Source organism: Bubalus bubalis, chromosome 20, assembly GCF_019923935.1.
Source record: "Bubalus bubalis isolate 160015118507 breed Murrah chromosome 20, NDDB_SH_1, whole genome shotgun sequence".
Classification (NCBI taxonomy): Eukaryota; Metazoa; Chordata; class Mammalia; order Artiodactyla; family Bovidae; genus Bubalus; species Bubalus bubalis.
Window position 1 is genome coordinate 559,593 of NC_059176.1, and position 16,379 is coordinate 575,971.

Sequence of the window (16,379 nt, forward strand, 5' to 3'; positions counted from 1 at the left end):
ATTTGGGTATAATCTGTCAAACCAGGAGGCTGTCACTTGGCCGAGCCCAGCTCGGGGCCTCAGGAGAGCCAGCTTGGTCATCGTCCACCTGACAGGGGACGCCTCCCACGTGCTCCAGCAGGTCTCCTGTGGCGCCATGCCCTCCCCAAGCCCTGAGCCTGGCACCAACCCACCCACAGCCAGCCCAGGCCACCCAGCCCCCATGACTGTGCAGCCCTCTGAACGCCCCACATCCAGGGTCCCCACGCAGACGGCCTACAGCGCAAACAGGGCTTTTTGCCAAGGGCTCCACTGCGGTGTTACTATAGTGACCACCACAGTGAGACATGGGGCAGCAAACCCTGCCAACCGCACGGCCACCCAGCCCCACGGCCAGGCCTCACGGCCTGAGCTTCAGAGACCAGACCTTCGGCCTTCTGGGCCACTCTGGGCGGATGCGGCCCACGGGCCCGTGTCCAGACTCTGAGACGACTGACTGACCCTGCAGCCACACGTCCTAGCCCAGCAAGCTGGCCCTGACCACCGGGCACTCAGTGCACCTCCAAACGGGGTCAGGAAGGACAGAGCCCATGCTGGGCAAACCGTCAGGTCAAGTTTCCCAGGGTCAGGACCCGAGACACCTCCAACCCTGCTGGGAGCTCAGGGAAGCTGACAGCAGTGGACGCTGGAGCTGGGCCTGTGCTCAACTGCATAGGAGCTCGCCAGGGAGCAGGCTGGGAGGGGTTCATGCAGAGGCAGCAGCTCCCAGCATGCTGCCAGACCCGAGGTAGGGGAGTCCGGATCCAGGCCCAGCCTGAAGGGGCTCAAGGGGCCTCTCACATGTAGCAGGGGTGTGCAGGTTCCTTGTGCAGTGTCCAGAGATCATGGCCGGGGTGGGCACTGCACCAGAAGCCAAGTCAGTGACCAGCCTCTGCAGGAAGAGCCCGTGGGAGCCAACACCTAAGTCTCCCTCCCAGCCCTATGGCATGGCCACCTGCCACCCCACAGGTCAGCCTGAGGAGCTCAAGACGGACTGGCATCCCTACCTGCCAGGTTCCTGTGCAGGACGCTGTCCATGGCTGCAATGCTTTGGCCTCTGCTCAGCTTCTGAGGTTCTCCGGCCCACCACCACTGACCTGAAGGGGCTTGGAGTGCAGGCCCAGCAGAACATCAGACCCTCTCGGTCCAGGGTGCACTCAGCCCTGCACCTGGAGGAGGGTCCTCCATGGCCGCAGAGTTGGCTGGGCAAGGAGGCATCACAGGCCACCCTACCGTTGGGCCGTCCAGCCCTGGACCAGGACTAGGTTCTCAGAATCCTCCCCACCACGGGACCTGTCCATACCTGGACCAGCTGACAGCTCCCGAGGGCTCCAACCCAGCAGACAAGACCAAGGGGGCGCTGAAAGCCAGCAGCTGGGGTTTCTGATGCCAGCTTGTCATGGTGGTATTGGGGTAGTTATTGTGGTAGTTATTATGGTACCACAGTGACACTGTCCAGGACAGAAACGCCCGTCCTGAGGTCCCAGACCAGGGAGCTTGTCCTCCAAGACCGGGGTACCGCCCTGCCCTCCTGACCATCAGACTGCACCCTGCACACCCCATCCCTGCTGTCTCAGGGCAGCAACAGCCTGAGGCAGGGTCCTGGGCCAGGCGCTGGGCTCTGGAGACCCAGACAATGAACCCCCATCAGGTTCCAGCCCCCTGACCCTGGATGAACTTCCAGAGGCCTGTGCCAGGCTGGGGACCAACCCTAAGAACCCTCCCCCGACAGGGCCCGTCCAGACAGCTCTCGAGGGCTCCACGTCCACCAGACGAGACCAAGGGGGCGCTGAAGGCCAGCAGCTGGGGTTTCTGATGCCGGCTGTGTCACGGTGGTAGTTGTTATAGTGGTTATGGTTATGGTTATGGTTATGGTTGTGATGGTTATGGTTATGGTTATGGTTATAGTTATGATTATACCACCACAGTGGTACTCTCTGGGACAAAAACCCCTGCCCCTGAGGGTCCACGACCAGGGATCCTGTAGGCTGTGTTTGGGGCACCGCCCTGCCCTCCTGACCATCAGACTGTACCCCACATGCGCTCACCCTGCTGTCTCAGGGCAGCAACAGCCTCTGGAGGAGTCCTGGGCCAGGCGCTGGGCTGTGGAGACCCAGACAATGAGACCCTCAGCAGTTTCCAGCCACCTGACCCCAGAGGAGCTTGTGCAAGCCGGAGGCCGGCTGGGGACCAGACCCTCAGAACCCTCTCTGCCGCGGGGCCTGTCCAGACCTGGACCAGCTGACAGCTCCCGAGGACTCCACGCCCACCAGACGAGACCAAGGGGGCGCTGAAGGCCAGCAGCTGGGGTTTCTGATGCCGGCTGTGTCACGGTGGTAGTTATTATAGTGGTTATGGTTATGGTTATGCTTGTGGTGGTTATGGTTATGGTTATGGTTATGGTACTATGTCGATACCTGGGGCCCAGGAGTCCTGGTCACCGTCTCCTCAGGTGAGTCCTCAACAGCCCTCTCTCCTCACTCTCTCTCAGGGTTTTGGTGCACTTTGGGGGAAATTGAGGCTGTCGGGTCTAGAGGGCCTGGGGTGGCCGGGGTCTGAGACACGGAGGGCCCAGGGGCCCAGGCTTACAGCAGCGAGGAGCAGAGGCTCCAGGCACCCTCTCCTCCTGGGCTCTGTAGCCAGGGCTTTCTCTGGGGCCCTCAGCCACCCCTGGGCTCTGACTCCCATGAGGCCACAGGTGAGGTGGTCCAGAGGCCTCGGCCGGCCACGAGCTCTCGCCTGGGGTCCCAGCATCATTGTCACTGTGTAACAACTGGCTCAAGCACTGGGGTCGGGAAGCCTGGGCACTGTCTGCTCGGCTGAGCCCTCACCACCCCACTTCACTGCACCTGGGGAGACCCGGGTGTCAGAGATCCAGGGGCATTCTGGAGGTCAAGATTGGGAGCTGGGGAGAGGGTTCTGGTGACAGGCAGAGCCAGACCTCCCCTCCCCAAGGACACTGCGATGTGGGTATGAGGTGGCTCCTTTGGCGGGCCTGGCTGTCTGACTTGAGCAGGACCAGGGGCTTCCGTCGCTTTCTGGGGCAGGCGGCTGCTCGAGGCTGGACTTAGGAGTCTGTGGTTCAGTCAGCCGGCCCAGGCAGGCAGTGGTCTGCCTCTGGGGACCAGAATGGGACATAGTGTCTCTGGCAGAGTCAGGGTCACACACAAGTGACTTTGACCGACGGCTTCCCTGTGGCGCCTGGAGATGGGTTGGGGGCCCAGGCGCCTCGAGCCTTGCCAGGCTCCTGAGGTTTTTGTTGGGCGACGCTGGAGATATCACCACTGTGATTCCTATAGTATATATCTTTGGGGCCAAAGGATCCGGATCACCGTCTCCTCAGGTAAGAGCGGCCCATCCAGGGCCTTTGCTTTCTCTCCTACTCGTGGGATTTTTCAGAGCATCACTGTCTGGTCCTCTGATGTGTCCTTGTCCCCTCCTCCCTGGGGGGACTCGGCAGACTGGCCAGGAGGGGCCCAGCTGCCCTATGCATTTCAGAGTGTCTTATTTTCTGATGCCTTTAGAAAATCAGAATCTCGCTGGCATTCAGAGGGGGCTTGGTCAGGAAGGGCCACCAGTGGGGGAGGCCCAGGCCCCCCTTGGCAGCAGGGCAGCTTGGGATGTGGTAGAAGGCAACTTGCCGCAGTCCTAGTATCTGCGGAGGAGCGTGTCTGGATAATTAGGGCCTCAGGAACGCTGCCCGCGGTGGGCGCAGAGAACACCCTCCTCGGGTGAGGTGTGTTCTGCACTAGACTGTGTTTAAAATTCTTTATTGGGTAGGAAGAGAATTGTCTAGGTGAGGACGGACACGCAGTGTCCCGATCGTGGTGAGAGAGGGGAGCCCAAAGAGGTGACGGGCACTGGACTTTGTGAGGCCACTCTAAGAGAAAGAAATGCCGTTCGCCAGAGGAGGTGTGCTTGCGAATACCAAGACAGGGCATCTTCGAAGCGATTCCTGATAGTGTGCAAAATTGAAACTTTAAAAAAAGATGTTTAAAGTATTTTAAATTTTTATCATTTAATTAACAACCGCAAATCATGGCTTTGGAGAGTTGAGACGGGTACAAGTTTGGCCGAAAAGTACTAACTAGGTTCTATCGGCCCTCAGCCCCAATTCAGGGCTGTTTTGAGAATAATAAATTCAGCTTATTTTTTTTAATGTAATTGGTGGTGCCGAGTTAGTCAAGATGGCCACGGGCAGGACTGACCACCTGCAGCAGGTGGCAGGAAGCTGAGAGTCTGTTTTTGGAAGCAGGAAAACACAGTTGGTAAATTTATAGCTTCTGGTTCCCAAAAGGTGGTTTGCGGCTGGTTTTGCCCAGCCCCACAGAACCGAAAGTGTTCCCCTGAGCGGAGCAACACCTGGCTGATTTGCATTTCTAAAACAAGGCACAGATGCTGACCGAAACTGGAAGGTTCCTCTTTTAACCATTTGAATTTACTTCAGCTTTAGCTTATCAACTGCTCACTTATATTCATTTTCAAAGTCGATGTTTAAGAAATTAATTTGTCTCAGGTGCATTTTATCAATGCATTCGTACACTCTTTAATGAGTTACTCCTTCAAGGTAGTTAAGCTGAGACCGTGCGCACGCCATGTGCACTGAGTGTGCTCACAATCGTAGCTGGCCGGCTCCTGCCTGGCAATGATGCAGCTTTCTCAGTGCGGCTCCCTCACTGCAGAATGTTCAGGGCCGCCTTTCGGGTACCCATCTCAGGACAGACTTGGGTGAAACGGGGGCATTCGTCATGAGTCACTCTGCTACACCACTAGCTGGGGGACTGAGAGGATGCCCGGTGGGGTGGCAGTCAGCGGGGCCTGGGAGCGCCCGCACCTGGGGACGTGTGGGCCTGGCCTCTGCCGCCAGGCCAGCGGGCAGGTCACGAGTTAGCGCAGCGAAGGGATTCGGAGGAATCCGCCCAGGTCAGAGAGCCCACGGGACGTGCCAGGGACCAGGCGCCGAGCTGTGAGGGGCAGGAGCCGGTGCAGCCAGACTCGCTGCCCCGGGACGTTTCTACGAGTTGTTTTTGTTTCTACTTGAAAGGGAATCTGCCTTTACCTACTGCCTGCGATGCCAGGGTGCTTCACATCCACAGGGACCACTTGCCGCGTCCACACTTAGGTGTTCAATGCAGCTTTGGGGTTCAGATGGTCGCTGTGTGCTACAGAGTATCCTCTTTCTCAGCAGAACTTTGTGATAAAGACAGAATTGGGAGCAGGTTCAGATAAGATGCATTTCCAGTGGTTTTTAATGAGGACATTTGCCAGAGAGCAGTTAGTCACCAGGACTGTTTTAGACTTGGGGCAGGATCTCAGGCCCTCGGCACGTGGCCAGGCCCCAGGGACGTGTGCCCAGGTTCTCCTCTCCCAGAGAAGTAGCGCTGCCTGCTTATCAGAGACAGGGCCTCTGTCTGAGGGTGGCAAGCATGTCTCAGCCTGTGAGATGCTCTAGGGAAGCTAAAGTCATCACGATGCTTTTCACCCAGAGTGGAGGGTGGTGGTGACTGACGGCTGGGAGAAGGGCCAGCTGGGCCTGGTGTGGGGATGGAGGCGTCGGGCACCCAGGAGAAGCGGGAAGAGGCTGGGAGGGGTGAGCCCAGCTGGGCAGCGTCTGCAGACCAGGGGCTTTAGCCGAGGCCACGGGTCCGGGATCTGACCCTTTCTTGTCAGGACCACTGGGCTTTCACGTCTGTGAGGGCAGCCCGGGCCACCAACCGCAGGTGAGCTGTGCTGGACTGGGCTGGGCTGAGCTGAGCTGAACTGAGCTGGGTTGGGCCAAGCAGGTGAGCTGGGCTGAGCTGAGCTGGGCGGAGTGGGTGAGCTGAGCTGGGCTGAGCCAGGTTGAGCCAGGCTGAACTGAACTGAACTGAGCTGGGTTGGGCCAACCAGGTGAGCTGGTCTGAGCTGAGCTGGGCTGAGCCAGGTTGAGCCAGGCTGAGCTGGACTGAGCAGAGCTGGGCTGAGCCAGGCTGAGCTGGGCTGAACTGAGCTGGGCTGAGCTGGGTTGAGCTGGGCAGAGTGGGTGAGTTGAGCTGGGCTGAGCCAGGCTGAGCTGGGCTGAACTGAGCTGGGTTAGGCTGAGTTTAACTGGGCTCAGATGGGCTGAGCTGCAGAGTGGGTGAGCTGGGCTGGGCTCAGCTGGGCTGCACTGGGCTGGGTTGGGTTGGGTTGGGCTGGGCTAAGCTGGGTTAGGCTGAGTTGAGCTGGGCTCAGCTGGGCTGTGCTTAGCTGGGCTGGGCTGGGCTGAGCTGGGCTGAGCGGAGCTGGGAGGAGTGGGTGAGCTGGGCTGAGCTGGGTTAGGCTGAGCTGGGCTGGGCTGGGCTGAGCGGAGCTGGGCAGAGTGGGTGAGCTGGGTTGGGCTGGGCTGGGCTGAGCGGAGCTGGGCAGAGTGGGTGAGGTGTGCTGCGCTGTGCTGAGCTGGGCTGGGCGGAGCTGGGCGGAGTGGGTGAGCTGGGCTGAGCTGGGTTAGGCTGAGCTGAGCTGGGCTGCGCTGGGCTGGGCTGAGCTGGGCTGAGCGGAGCTGGACAGAGTGGGTCAGCTGGGCTGAGCTGGATTGGGCTAGGCTGCGCTGAGCTGGGCTGGGTGGAGCTGGGCGGAGTGGGTGAGCTGCTCTGGGCTGAGCTGCGCTGGACTGAGCTGCTCTGGGCTGCGCTGTGCTGGGCTGAGCTGGGCTGAGCAGAGCTGGGCTGAGCTGGGTTGAGCTGAGTTGAGCTAGGCTCAGCTGGGCTGCGCTGGGCTGAGCGGAGCTGGGCGGAGTGGGTGAGCTGGGCTGAGCTGGGTTAGGCTGAGCTGAGCTGGGCTAGGCTGAGCGGGCTGGGGTGAGCTGGGCTGAGCTGAATGGCGTGGCTGAGCTGGGCTAAGGGGGGTTGAGCTGAGCTGTGTTGAGCTGGACAGAGTGGGTGAGCTCGGCTGAGCTGAATGGAGTGGCTGAGCTGGGCTGAGTGGGGCTGAGCTGGGCCGAGTGTATGGGCTGGGCTGGGTTGGGCTAGGCTGGGCTGATTTGGGTTGAGCTGGGCTGAGCTTTTCTGGGCTGAGCTGGGCAGAGTGGGTGAGCTGGGCTGGGTTGAGCTGGGCTGAGCTGGCCTGAGCTGGGTTGAGCTGGCCTGAGCAGGGTTGAGCTGGCCTGAGCAGGGTGGCATGAGTGAGCTGGGCTGGGCTGGGCTGGGCTGGGCTGAGCTGAGCTGAGCTGGGCTTAGTTGGGTTTACCTGGGCTGAGCTTAGCTGGGCTTTGTTGAGCTGGGCTGAGCTTGGCTGAGCTTTGCTGGGCTGAGCTGGACAGAGTGGGTGAGCTGGGCTGGGCTGGGTTGAGCTGGCCTGAGCTGGGTTGAGCTGCCCTGAGCTGGGCAGAGTGGGTGAGCTGGGTTGGGCTGGGCTGGGCTAAGCGGAGCTGGGCTGGGCTGGGCTGGGCTGAGCGGAGCTGGGGTGAGCGGAGCTGGGAGGAGTGGGTGAGCTGGGCTGGGCTGGGCGGAGCTGGGCGGAGTGGGTGAGCTGGGCTGAGCTGGGTTAGGCTGAGCTGAGCTGGGCTGGGCTGAGCTGGGCTGAGCGGAGCTGGGCAGAGTGGGTGAGCTGGGCTGAGCTGAATTGGGCTAGGCTGCGCTGAGCTGGGCTGGGCAGAGCTGAGCAGAGTGGGTGAGCTGCGCTGGGCTGAGCTACACTGGGCTGCGCTGTGCTGGGCTGAGCTGGGCTGAGCTGGGTTGAGCTGAGTTGAGCTAGGCTCAGCTGGGCTGTGCTGGGCTGAGCTGGGCTGAGCGGAGCTGGGCAGAGTGGGTGAGCTGGGCTAAGCTGGGTTAGGCTGAGCTGAGCTGGGCTAGGCTGAGCTGAGCTGGGCTAGGCTGAGCGGGCTGGGGTGAGCTGGGCTGAGCTGAATGGCGTGGCTGAGCTGGGCTAAGGGGGGCTGAGCTGAGCTGTGTTGAGCTGGGCAGAGTGGGTGAGCTGGGCTGATCTGGGTGGAGTGGGTGAGCTGGGCTGAGCTGGGTGGAGTGGGTGAGCTGGGCTGAGCTGGGTTGAGCTGGGCTGAGCTGAATGGAGTGGCTGAGCTGGGCTGAAGGGGGCTGAGCTGGGCCAAGTGTGTGGGCTGGGCTGGGTTGGGCTGGGCTGGGCTGATTTGGGTTGAGCTGGGCTGAGCTGGGCTGAGCTTTGCTGGGCTGAGCTGGGCAGAGTGGGTGAGCTGGGCTGGGCTGGGTTGAGCTGGGCTGAGCTGGCCTGAGCTGGGTTGAGCTGGCCTGAGCAGGGTGGCATGAGTGAGCTGGGCTGGGCTGGGCTGGGCTTAGTTGGGTTGACCTGGGCTGAGCTGAGCTGGGCTTTGTTGAGCTGAGCTGAGCTTGGCTGAGCTTTGCTGGGCTGAGCTGGGCAGAGTGGGTGAGCTGGGCTGGGCTGGGCTGGGCTGAGCTGAGCTGAGCTTGGGTGAGCTGGGCTGAGCTGGGCTGAGCTTTGCTGGGCTGAGCTGGGCTGAATTTTGCTGGGCTGAGCTGAGCTGAACTCGGCTGAGCTTTGCTGGGCTGAGCTGGGCAGAGTGGGTGAGCTGGGCTGGGCTGGGTTGAGCTGGCCTGGGCTGGGTTGAGCTGGCCTGAGCTGGGTTGAGCTGGCCTGAGCTGGGCAGAGTGGGTGAGATGGGCTGAACTGAGCTGAGCTGGGTTGAGCAGGGCTGTGTTGAGCTGGGCAGAGTGGGTGAGCTAGGCTGAGCTGGGTTGAGCTGGACTGAGCTGGGCTGAACTGAGCTGAGTTGAGTTGGGCTGAGCTGGCCTGGGCTGAGCTGAGCTGGGCTTAGCTGAGCTGGGTTGAGCTGAGCTGGGTTGAGCTGGGCTATGTTGAGCTGGGCAGAGTGGGTGAGCTGAGCTGGGCTGGGCTGAGCTGAGCTGAGCTGGGCTGGGCAGGGCTGGGCTGGCAGAGTGGGTGAGCTGGGCTGAGCTGGGTTGAGCTGGACTGAGCTGGGCTGAACTGAGCTGAGTTGAGTTGGGCTGAGCTGGCCTGGGCTGGGCTGAGCTGGGCTTAGCTGAGCTGGGTTGAGCTGAGCTGGGTTGAGCTGGGCTATGTTGAGCTGGGCAGAGTGGGTGAGCTAGGCTGAGCTGGGCTGAACTGAACTGAGCTGGGCTGAGCTGGGCAGAGTGGATGAGCTGGGCTGAGCTGAGCTGGGCAGAACTGGGCTTAGCTGGCTGAGCAGGTGAGCTGGGCTGAGAGGGTTGAGCTGAGCTGAGCTGAACTGAGCTGGGTTGAGCTGGCCTGGATTGGGCTGATCTGGATTGAACTGAGCTGAGCTGGGCTGAGCTGGTCTGGGCTAGCCTGGGCTTAACTGGGGTATGCTGGGTTAACCATGGTGCACTGAGACTGGGCCAACAGAAGTGAACCCACTGAGCAGGCTTGACTTGGGCAAATTGTTGAGATGCTTTGGGTGCATTTAACCTCCACTGAGGCTGGTGGGTCTAGATGGACTGAGCTGACCGCACTGGACTGTCCTGGTCAACAGTGGGCTGACCTCAGTGATCTGGTTGTGCTGAGGACTGGGAGCCTGAGTGTGTATCAGTCTTATTGATGACCCCAGACCCCCAGGGCAGGCCCCAGGTGGGTAATCACAGACAGTGAGGGTGGGCTGGCAGGGCTGAGTGTGCCCTCCGCTCCACTGTCCCAGAGAGAAGGTGGAGCTGCCCACACCCCCTACCAGCAGGACACCTCTCACCCCCCTCTTCTCCTGTGTCCTCTCTCGGGTCCCCAGAAGGTGAATCGCTCCCAAGAGTCTTCCCCCTGGTGTCCTGCGTGAGCTCCCCGTCTGATGAGAGCACGGTGGCCCTGGGCTGCCTGGCCCGGGACTTCGTGCCCAATTCTGTCAGCTTCTCCTGGAAGTTCAACAACAGCACGGTCAGCAGTGAGAAAATCCGGACCTTCCCCGAAGTCCTGAGGGGCGGCTTGTGGTCGGCCTCCTCTCAGGTGGTCCTGCCCTCCTCAAGCGCCTTTCAAGGGCCAGATGACTACCTGGTGTGCGAAGTCCAGCACCCCAAGGGAGGAAAGACCGTCGGCACCGTGAGGGTGGTCGCTCAAAGTGAGTCGGGCCCGTCCCCTGGTTGCGTGCGGGGGGGAGGGTCCAGGCCCCGCTGACCCCTTCTCCTTCTCTGCAGAGGCGGAAGTGCTGTCCCCCGTCGTGAGTGTCTTTGTCCCGCCTCACAATGGCCTCTCTGGTGACGGCAATAGCAAGTCCAGCCTCATCTGCCAGGCCACTGACTTCAGCCCCAAACAGATCTCCTTGTCCTGGTTTCGTGATGGAAAGCGGATAGTGTCTGGCATTTCTGAAGGCCAGGTGGAGACTGTACAGTCCTCACCCATAACATTCAGGGCCTACAGCGTGCTGACCATCATGGAGAGAGACTGGCTCAGCCAGAACGTGTACACCTGCCAGGTGGAACACAACAAGGAAACCTTCCAGAAGAACGCGTCCTCCTCATGTAATGCTGGTGAGTGCAGCCCTGGGGGGCGGGCGCTCACCCTCAGGTCTGCAGACACCACCCCAGACCTGCCAGCTGCTCCCTGAGCCTTGGCTTCCCAGAGCGGCCAAGGGCAGGAGGGGCTGTGCAGGGCGGCTGGGGGCCGGCGCCCCTCCAACAGGGCCCCAGGTTCACAGGGGACTCAGCCAAGTGGGCCCTGCTCTTTGGGCGGACCTCTCCCTTCACCTGATTTCACTCCAAGCAACTCTCTCCCACCTCCAGCACCACCATCACCCATCGGGGTCTTCACCATCCCCCCATCCTTCGCCGACATCTTCCTCACGAAGTCAGCCAAGCTTTCCTGTCTGGTCACAAACCTGGCCTCCTATGATGGCCTGAACATCAGCTGGTCCCGTCAGAATGGCAAGGCCCTGGAGACCCACACTTATTTTGAGAGACACCTCAATGACACCTTCAGCGCCAGGGGTGAGGCCTCGGTCTGCTCAGAGGACTGGGAGTCCGGAGAGGAGTTCACGTGCACAGTGGCCCACTTGGACCTGCCCTTCCCAGAAAAGAACACCATCTCCAAGCCCAAAGGTAGGCCCTGCCCTGCCCCTGCCCTCCACCCCAGACTCTCCCACGGCTTCCACGGTCTGAGGACAGCAGGCAGGGCCAGCAGAGGACCCAGGCTCCCCGATCTCACCACTGTGACCCCCTCCCCCACCCAGACGTTGCCATGAAACCACCGTCCGTGTACGTGCTGCCTCCAACGCGGGAACAGCTGAGCCTGCGGGAGTCGGCCTCCGTCACCTGCCTGGTGAAGGGCTTCGCGCCCGCGGACGTGTTCGTGCAGTGGCTGCAGAGGGGGGAGCCCGTGACCAAGAGCAAGTACGTGACCAGCAGCCCAGCGCCCGAGCCCCAGGACCCCAGCGTGTACTTTGTGCACAGCATCCTGACGGTGGCCGAGGAGGACTGGAGCAAAGGGGAGACCTACACCTGCGTCGTGGGCCACGAGGCCCTGCCCCACATGGTCACCGAGCGGACCGTGGACAAGTCCACCGGTAAACCCACCCTGTACAACGTGTCCCTGGTCCTGTCTGACACAGCCAGCACCTGCTACTGATGCCTGGTCAGAGCCCCCGGGTGACCATCGCTGTGTGTGTGCATGAGTGCAAACTAACCGTGTCAATGCGTGAGATGTTGCATTTTATAAAAATTAGAAATAAAAAGATCCATTCAAAGATGCTGGTTGTGAGTGAGCAAAGCTCTCCCTGCTAGGCCCGTGGCTGTCTGCCCTCACCTTGCAGACCACCCTCCATCATCCGCACCCCCGCCTCCCCACTCGCTTCCACCCACGCCCAGGAGCCCCAGTGCTCCTTGCGGGGTGCTCACAGCAGGCCGAACCCATGCTCACTGTGCCTCGAGTCGCTTCCATGGCCACACTGGGGGCACACGGGTGTGCAACACACACACATGCACACAGTCACATACATACATGCAGAGAGACACGTGTGTGCACACACATGCATGGGCACGCAGACATGCATGCACATGGACAGAGACCTGGGCACACGTGACACAGACATGTATGTGATGGACCTGGGTGAGCAGGCACACACAGATGTGGACACATGAACATGTGGACACACAGACACACATGTACACGCGCATTCACACGCAAGTGCACACAGTCACTCAAGCACATGCACATGGGCGCTCACAGACACACACGCATGATGAGGACAAGTCATAGACATGTAGACGTACACGCACAGATGTACACATGCTCATGCACACACATGAATGCACTGCACACACCCAGGCTCACACACTCGGATCCCAGCCCTTGCACACCCGTGGTCACTCAGTGCCCTGTCTGGCGGGGTCCCTCTGTACCATGCCCGTGCTCTGCTTGTCCCTCTGTCTCAGCTTGGAGGTACATCTGGAGGCCGGCCCAGCCTGGACTCCTCCACAGCCCCCAGCCCCAGCCCTAGAGCAGGGTGCACAGAGGGCCACTCTGGGCCTGGCCGGAGGCAGCTCCTCAGGAAACTCACGGCCCCTGTCCAGGCCCTTGTGAAGGTGGCAGGGCCCCAGCTCTCCCCTTTCCCTGTGAAGAGACAGAGTCAGGCGTGTCCTGACAGAGCAGGCCATGCCTGGGAGGCCCCCTTTGGAGTAGGTAGCTGCAGGGCCACACGTGAACCTGGAGTGGTGGGCACGGAGCCAAGGGGCGAGCGGGCCTCCTCTGCCGCCCACACCAGTGCCCCTGCAGGCTGACTCCCGACCTCCCCTACACTCCTGGCTCTTTAGGGACCAAGGGCCCATCAGTGTAGCAGCTGCAGACCTAGGTGACTGTCCTCAGCGTTTGTCCCAGCATCTCTTTCCCTGGGCCTCATACGTCTATCTGACCTGATTCCACAGCTGTGAGTCCTGCAACCCAGGCCCCAGACAGGGCCCCACATGGCCTCTCTTGTACGTGCCATGGCTCCAAGACAGAGAGAGATGGAGGCTAGAGGGATGGGCCCCTTGGCACAGGCAGCCATCTGCCCCCAGGGCTTGTCCTCACTGGCTGGGGAGCCCACCCCAAACCACCAGAGACAGGATGCCCCACCACCGCTGTCAGCCCCAAGTGGCCCTGAGTCCTCCAGAGGGGTCGAGGACACTGGGCCACTCCCCCACCTCCAGCCCAGCGAGACCCCACCCTTGTGTGTATGTGTGTGCTCTGTGTCACTCTCTGCCACCCCGGCGCTCCTAGGGCCAGGCACTCGGGGCCACTGCTCGGCTCAGCCTCAGCCATGCTCTGCCCCTGCAGGCTGTGGAATTGGGCAGCCAGGGCCTACCACGCCTAGCCAAGACGCTGCCTAACAAGGCCCGAGCTCCCAGCTGCCCCTGGGGTGCCGGGGAAGCAGGCACATGCCTGCTCACCTGCCCGCTCACTTCTGCAGTCCCCCAGCCCTTCTGGCGGGTCAGGGCGGCCGAGGGGCCCAGGGCGGGCTCTGCAGGTAGCTTAGCCATGCTGACCACCGTGCTCTATCTCCCACAGAGGGGGAGGTGAGCGCCGAGGAGGAAGGCTTCGAGAACCTCAACACCATGGCCTCCACCTTCATCGTGCTCTTCCTCCTGAGCCTCTTCTACAGCACCACGGTCACCCTGTTCAAGGTAGGCTGCCTGGCCCCGGGGAGGGGGTGAGGCCACAGAGCCCCGGGGCCGCAGACCCCCAGCACCCCCGCACCCACTCACACTGTCTCTGTCGCCTGCAGGTGAAGTGACGGCCAGCCAAGAACATGGGGCACCAGAGACGGAACACGAGGGGCTGCCTTGGGGCCGGGTCCCTGGCCTATGTGGCTTGTCTGCTTGTACTGAAATTTTCCCTGTGTCCTCTCCAGCTTCAAGCTGTAAGAAACTGGCTTTTCTCGGAGCAGCTGAGTGCCATGGCCAAGCATGGAGCCCGCAGTTATAGGCTCCACCTGGCCCTGCTTTGCAATGTCGCATTTGTGGCCTTGAAATAAACAAGTATACTTAATCTTGTGAAACCGCTTCCTCGTGAAGGTTTTTTTCCCCCAAGCCACACTCCTGTGGGCTGCATATCCTGAGCGCTGAACCCACTGCTGATGGGAAAGGGATGTGTGTCTCCTCCCAGGCCAGTGGCGCCACGCCAGGGTGGTGTCTTGGGGCTGGTCCAGATGCAGGAAGATGGCCGAGTTGCAGATCCCAGGACTGGTTTCCCAAGGTGGCCTGAGCTGGGGCCTCTGTGGGCATCCGTGAGGACCCTGCCACCAGCCCCAAGGATACCCTGTCCCTCTCTGCCGCCATTCCCGGAACCCCAACCACGGCAGGGCTTGTCAACCTCGGGTTCGCGTGGTGTGTGCAGGAGGGACTCGGGAGGAGGCCGGTGTGTGTGCAGCACACCGTGCCCTGAGGGAGCACGAGACCTCACCTGCAGGCCAGAAGACGGTGCCTGGAGGGTGAAAGGAAGTGTCAGGTGAAGCTGCAGAGAGGTGCAGGACTGGAGAGGCACGGAGGAAAGGCCTGGAAAGAGGGGGCAGCTGGCAGCGGGACGGGGACAGGGGAATTAGCCCTCAGAGATAAGCTGCGTGGGTCCAGGTGGGGGCCGACAGGGGCGCCGGCACGCTCGGGCCCCGGGGAGGTCCAGGGTAGGGTGGGCGGTGGGATGGGAGAGGACACCCCGGGGGCCAGGGCAGGGAGCTCAGTGAGGGTGATATGGCTCTCCAGGGAGGAAATTTCAGGGGCAGGAAGGAGACTGGGGCTTCCCAGGACGCCTCTCATGGGGCCGCCAGGGGCCTGACAGTGACTGTCCAAGGGAGTGGGAGTGGACCTGGTCCCCAGAGAAGGCCGTCTCCCAGCAGGAGGCTCCTGGAAGGCATTTCTGGTTAAACACTGTCCTTTGCGGCCCAACCCATCAGGCAGGGGAACGTTGGGTGAGGGGCTCCACGGCAGGCAGGGTGCCTCCAGCAGGGGAGGGGGACGGCTGCACGGAGGCTGAGGGGCTGAGGTCAGGACCTGTGGGCTTGTCTGAGGGCCGTGACGACAAAGAAGCACAGGCCAGGTGTGAACAAAAGGAGCTGGCTCTCTCCAGCGTGAGGGAGGGCCCAGGGCCGAGGTGTCAGCAGAGCTGGCTCCTTCTGGGGCTCCACGGGGAGTCCGTTCCCTGCTCCTGGGGGTTCTCAGCACCTGTTGGAATGTATTTCCTTCAGAGGCTATCAACTGCTCACTTATATTCATTTTCAAAGTCGATGTTTAAGAAATTAATTTGTCTCAGGTGCACTTTATCAATGCATTGGTACACTCTTTAATGAGTTACTCCTTCAAGGTAGTTAAGCTGAGACCGTGCGCATGCCGTGTGCACTGAGTGTGCTCACAGTCGTAGCTGGCCGGCTCCCTCCTGGCGATGAAGCAGCTTTCTCAGTGCGGCTCCCTCACTGCAGAATGTTCAGGGCCGCCTTTCGGGTACCCATCTCAGGACAGACTTGGGTGAAACGGGGGCATTCATCGTGAGTTACTCTGCTACACCACTAGCTGGGGGACTGAGAGGATGCCTGGTGGGGTGGCAGTCAGCAGGGCCTGGGACCCTCTGGAGGGACAGTCTCTGCTCTGAGTCCCCAGGCTCGCCGAGGCTGGGGGTCTCCTGGGACTGCCCGCAGCTGGGGAAGTGCGGGCCTGGCCTCTGCCGCCAGGCCAGTGGGCAGGTCACGAGTTAGCACAGCGAAGGGATTCAGAGGAATCCGCCCAGGTCAGAGAGCCCACAGGACGTGCCAGGGACTAGGCACTGGGCTGTGAGAGGCAGGAACCGGTGCAGCCAGACTCGCTGCCCCTGGACATCTGCACAACCCCCCTCAACTTAACATCTGGTTATGTCTTCATAAGCCCAACATAAGTTGAAAGTAGTTTTAAATTCCATTTAGTGTGCTTTGCAGGCCAAACACCAGGGCTTATCTTCACCTTCCTTAAAAGGCTCAGAACACTTACATTAACTGACACTTGGGTAAAATCATCTGACTCAATCCTTGTTGTTGCTCCGTTGCTCAGTCGTGTCCAGATTTTTGTGACGCTATGGACTATAGACAGCAAGTTTTCCTGTCCATCACCAACTCCCGGACCTTGCAAACTCATGTCCATTGAGCCAGTGATGCCATCCAACCATCTCATCCTCCGTCTTCCCCTTCACCTCCTGACCTCAATCTTTCCCAGCATCAGGCCCTTTTCAAATGAGTCAGCTCTTCACATCAGGGGGCCAAAGTATTGGAGCTTCAGCATCAGTCCTTCCAATGAATATTCAGGACTGATTTCCTTTAGGGATTGACTGGTTGGATCTCCTTGCAGTCCAAGGGACTCTCAAGAGTCTTCTCCAACACCATAGTTCAAAAGCATTGATTTCTCAGCATTCAGCCTTTTTTATGGTCCAACCTTCACAACCATACATGACTACTGGAA

The 16,379-nt window shown here is 60.7% G+C and overlaps 1 gene segment (V, D, J or C); it reads left to right on the forward strand.

Annotated features, from left to right (window-relative positions):
• The first annotated feature begins 2,913 nt into the window (after nucleotides 1–2,913).
• On the forward strand, nucleotides 2,914–13,960 carry LOC102395763. The segment is given in 7 exon segments: nucleotides 2,914–3,361; nucleotides 9,728–10,051; nucleotides 10,128–10,460; nucleotides 10,713–11,027; nucleotides 11,159–11,491; nucleotides 13,471–13,586; nucleotides 13,688–13,960. Coding segments are annotated over 7 exon segments (1,566 nt in total).
• Nucleotides 13,961–16,379: the final 2,419 nt, after the last annotated feature.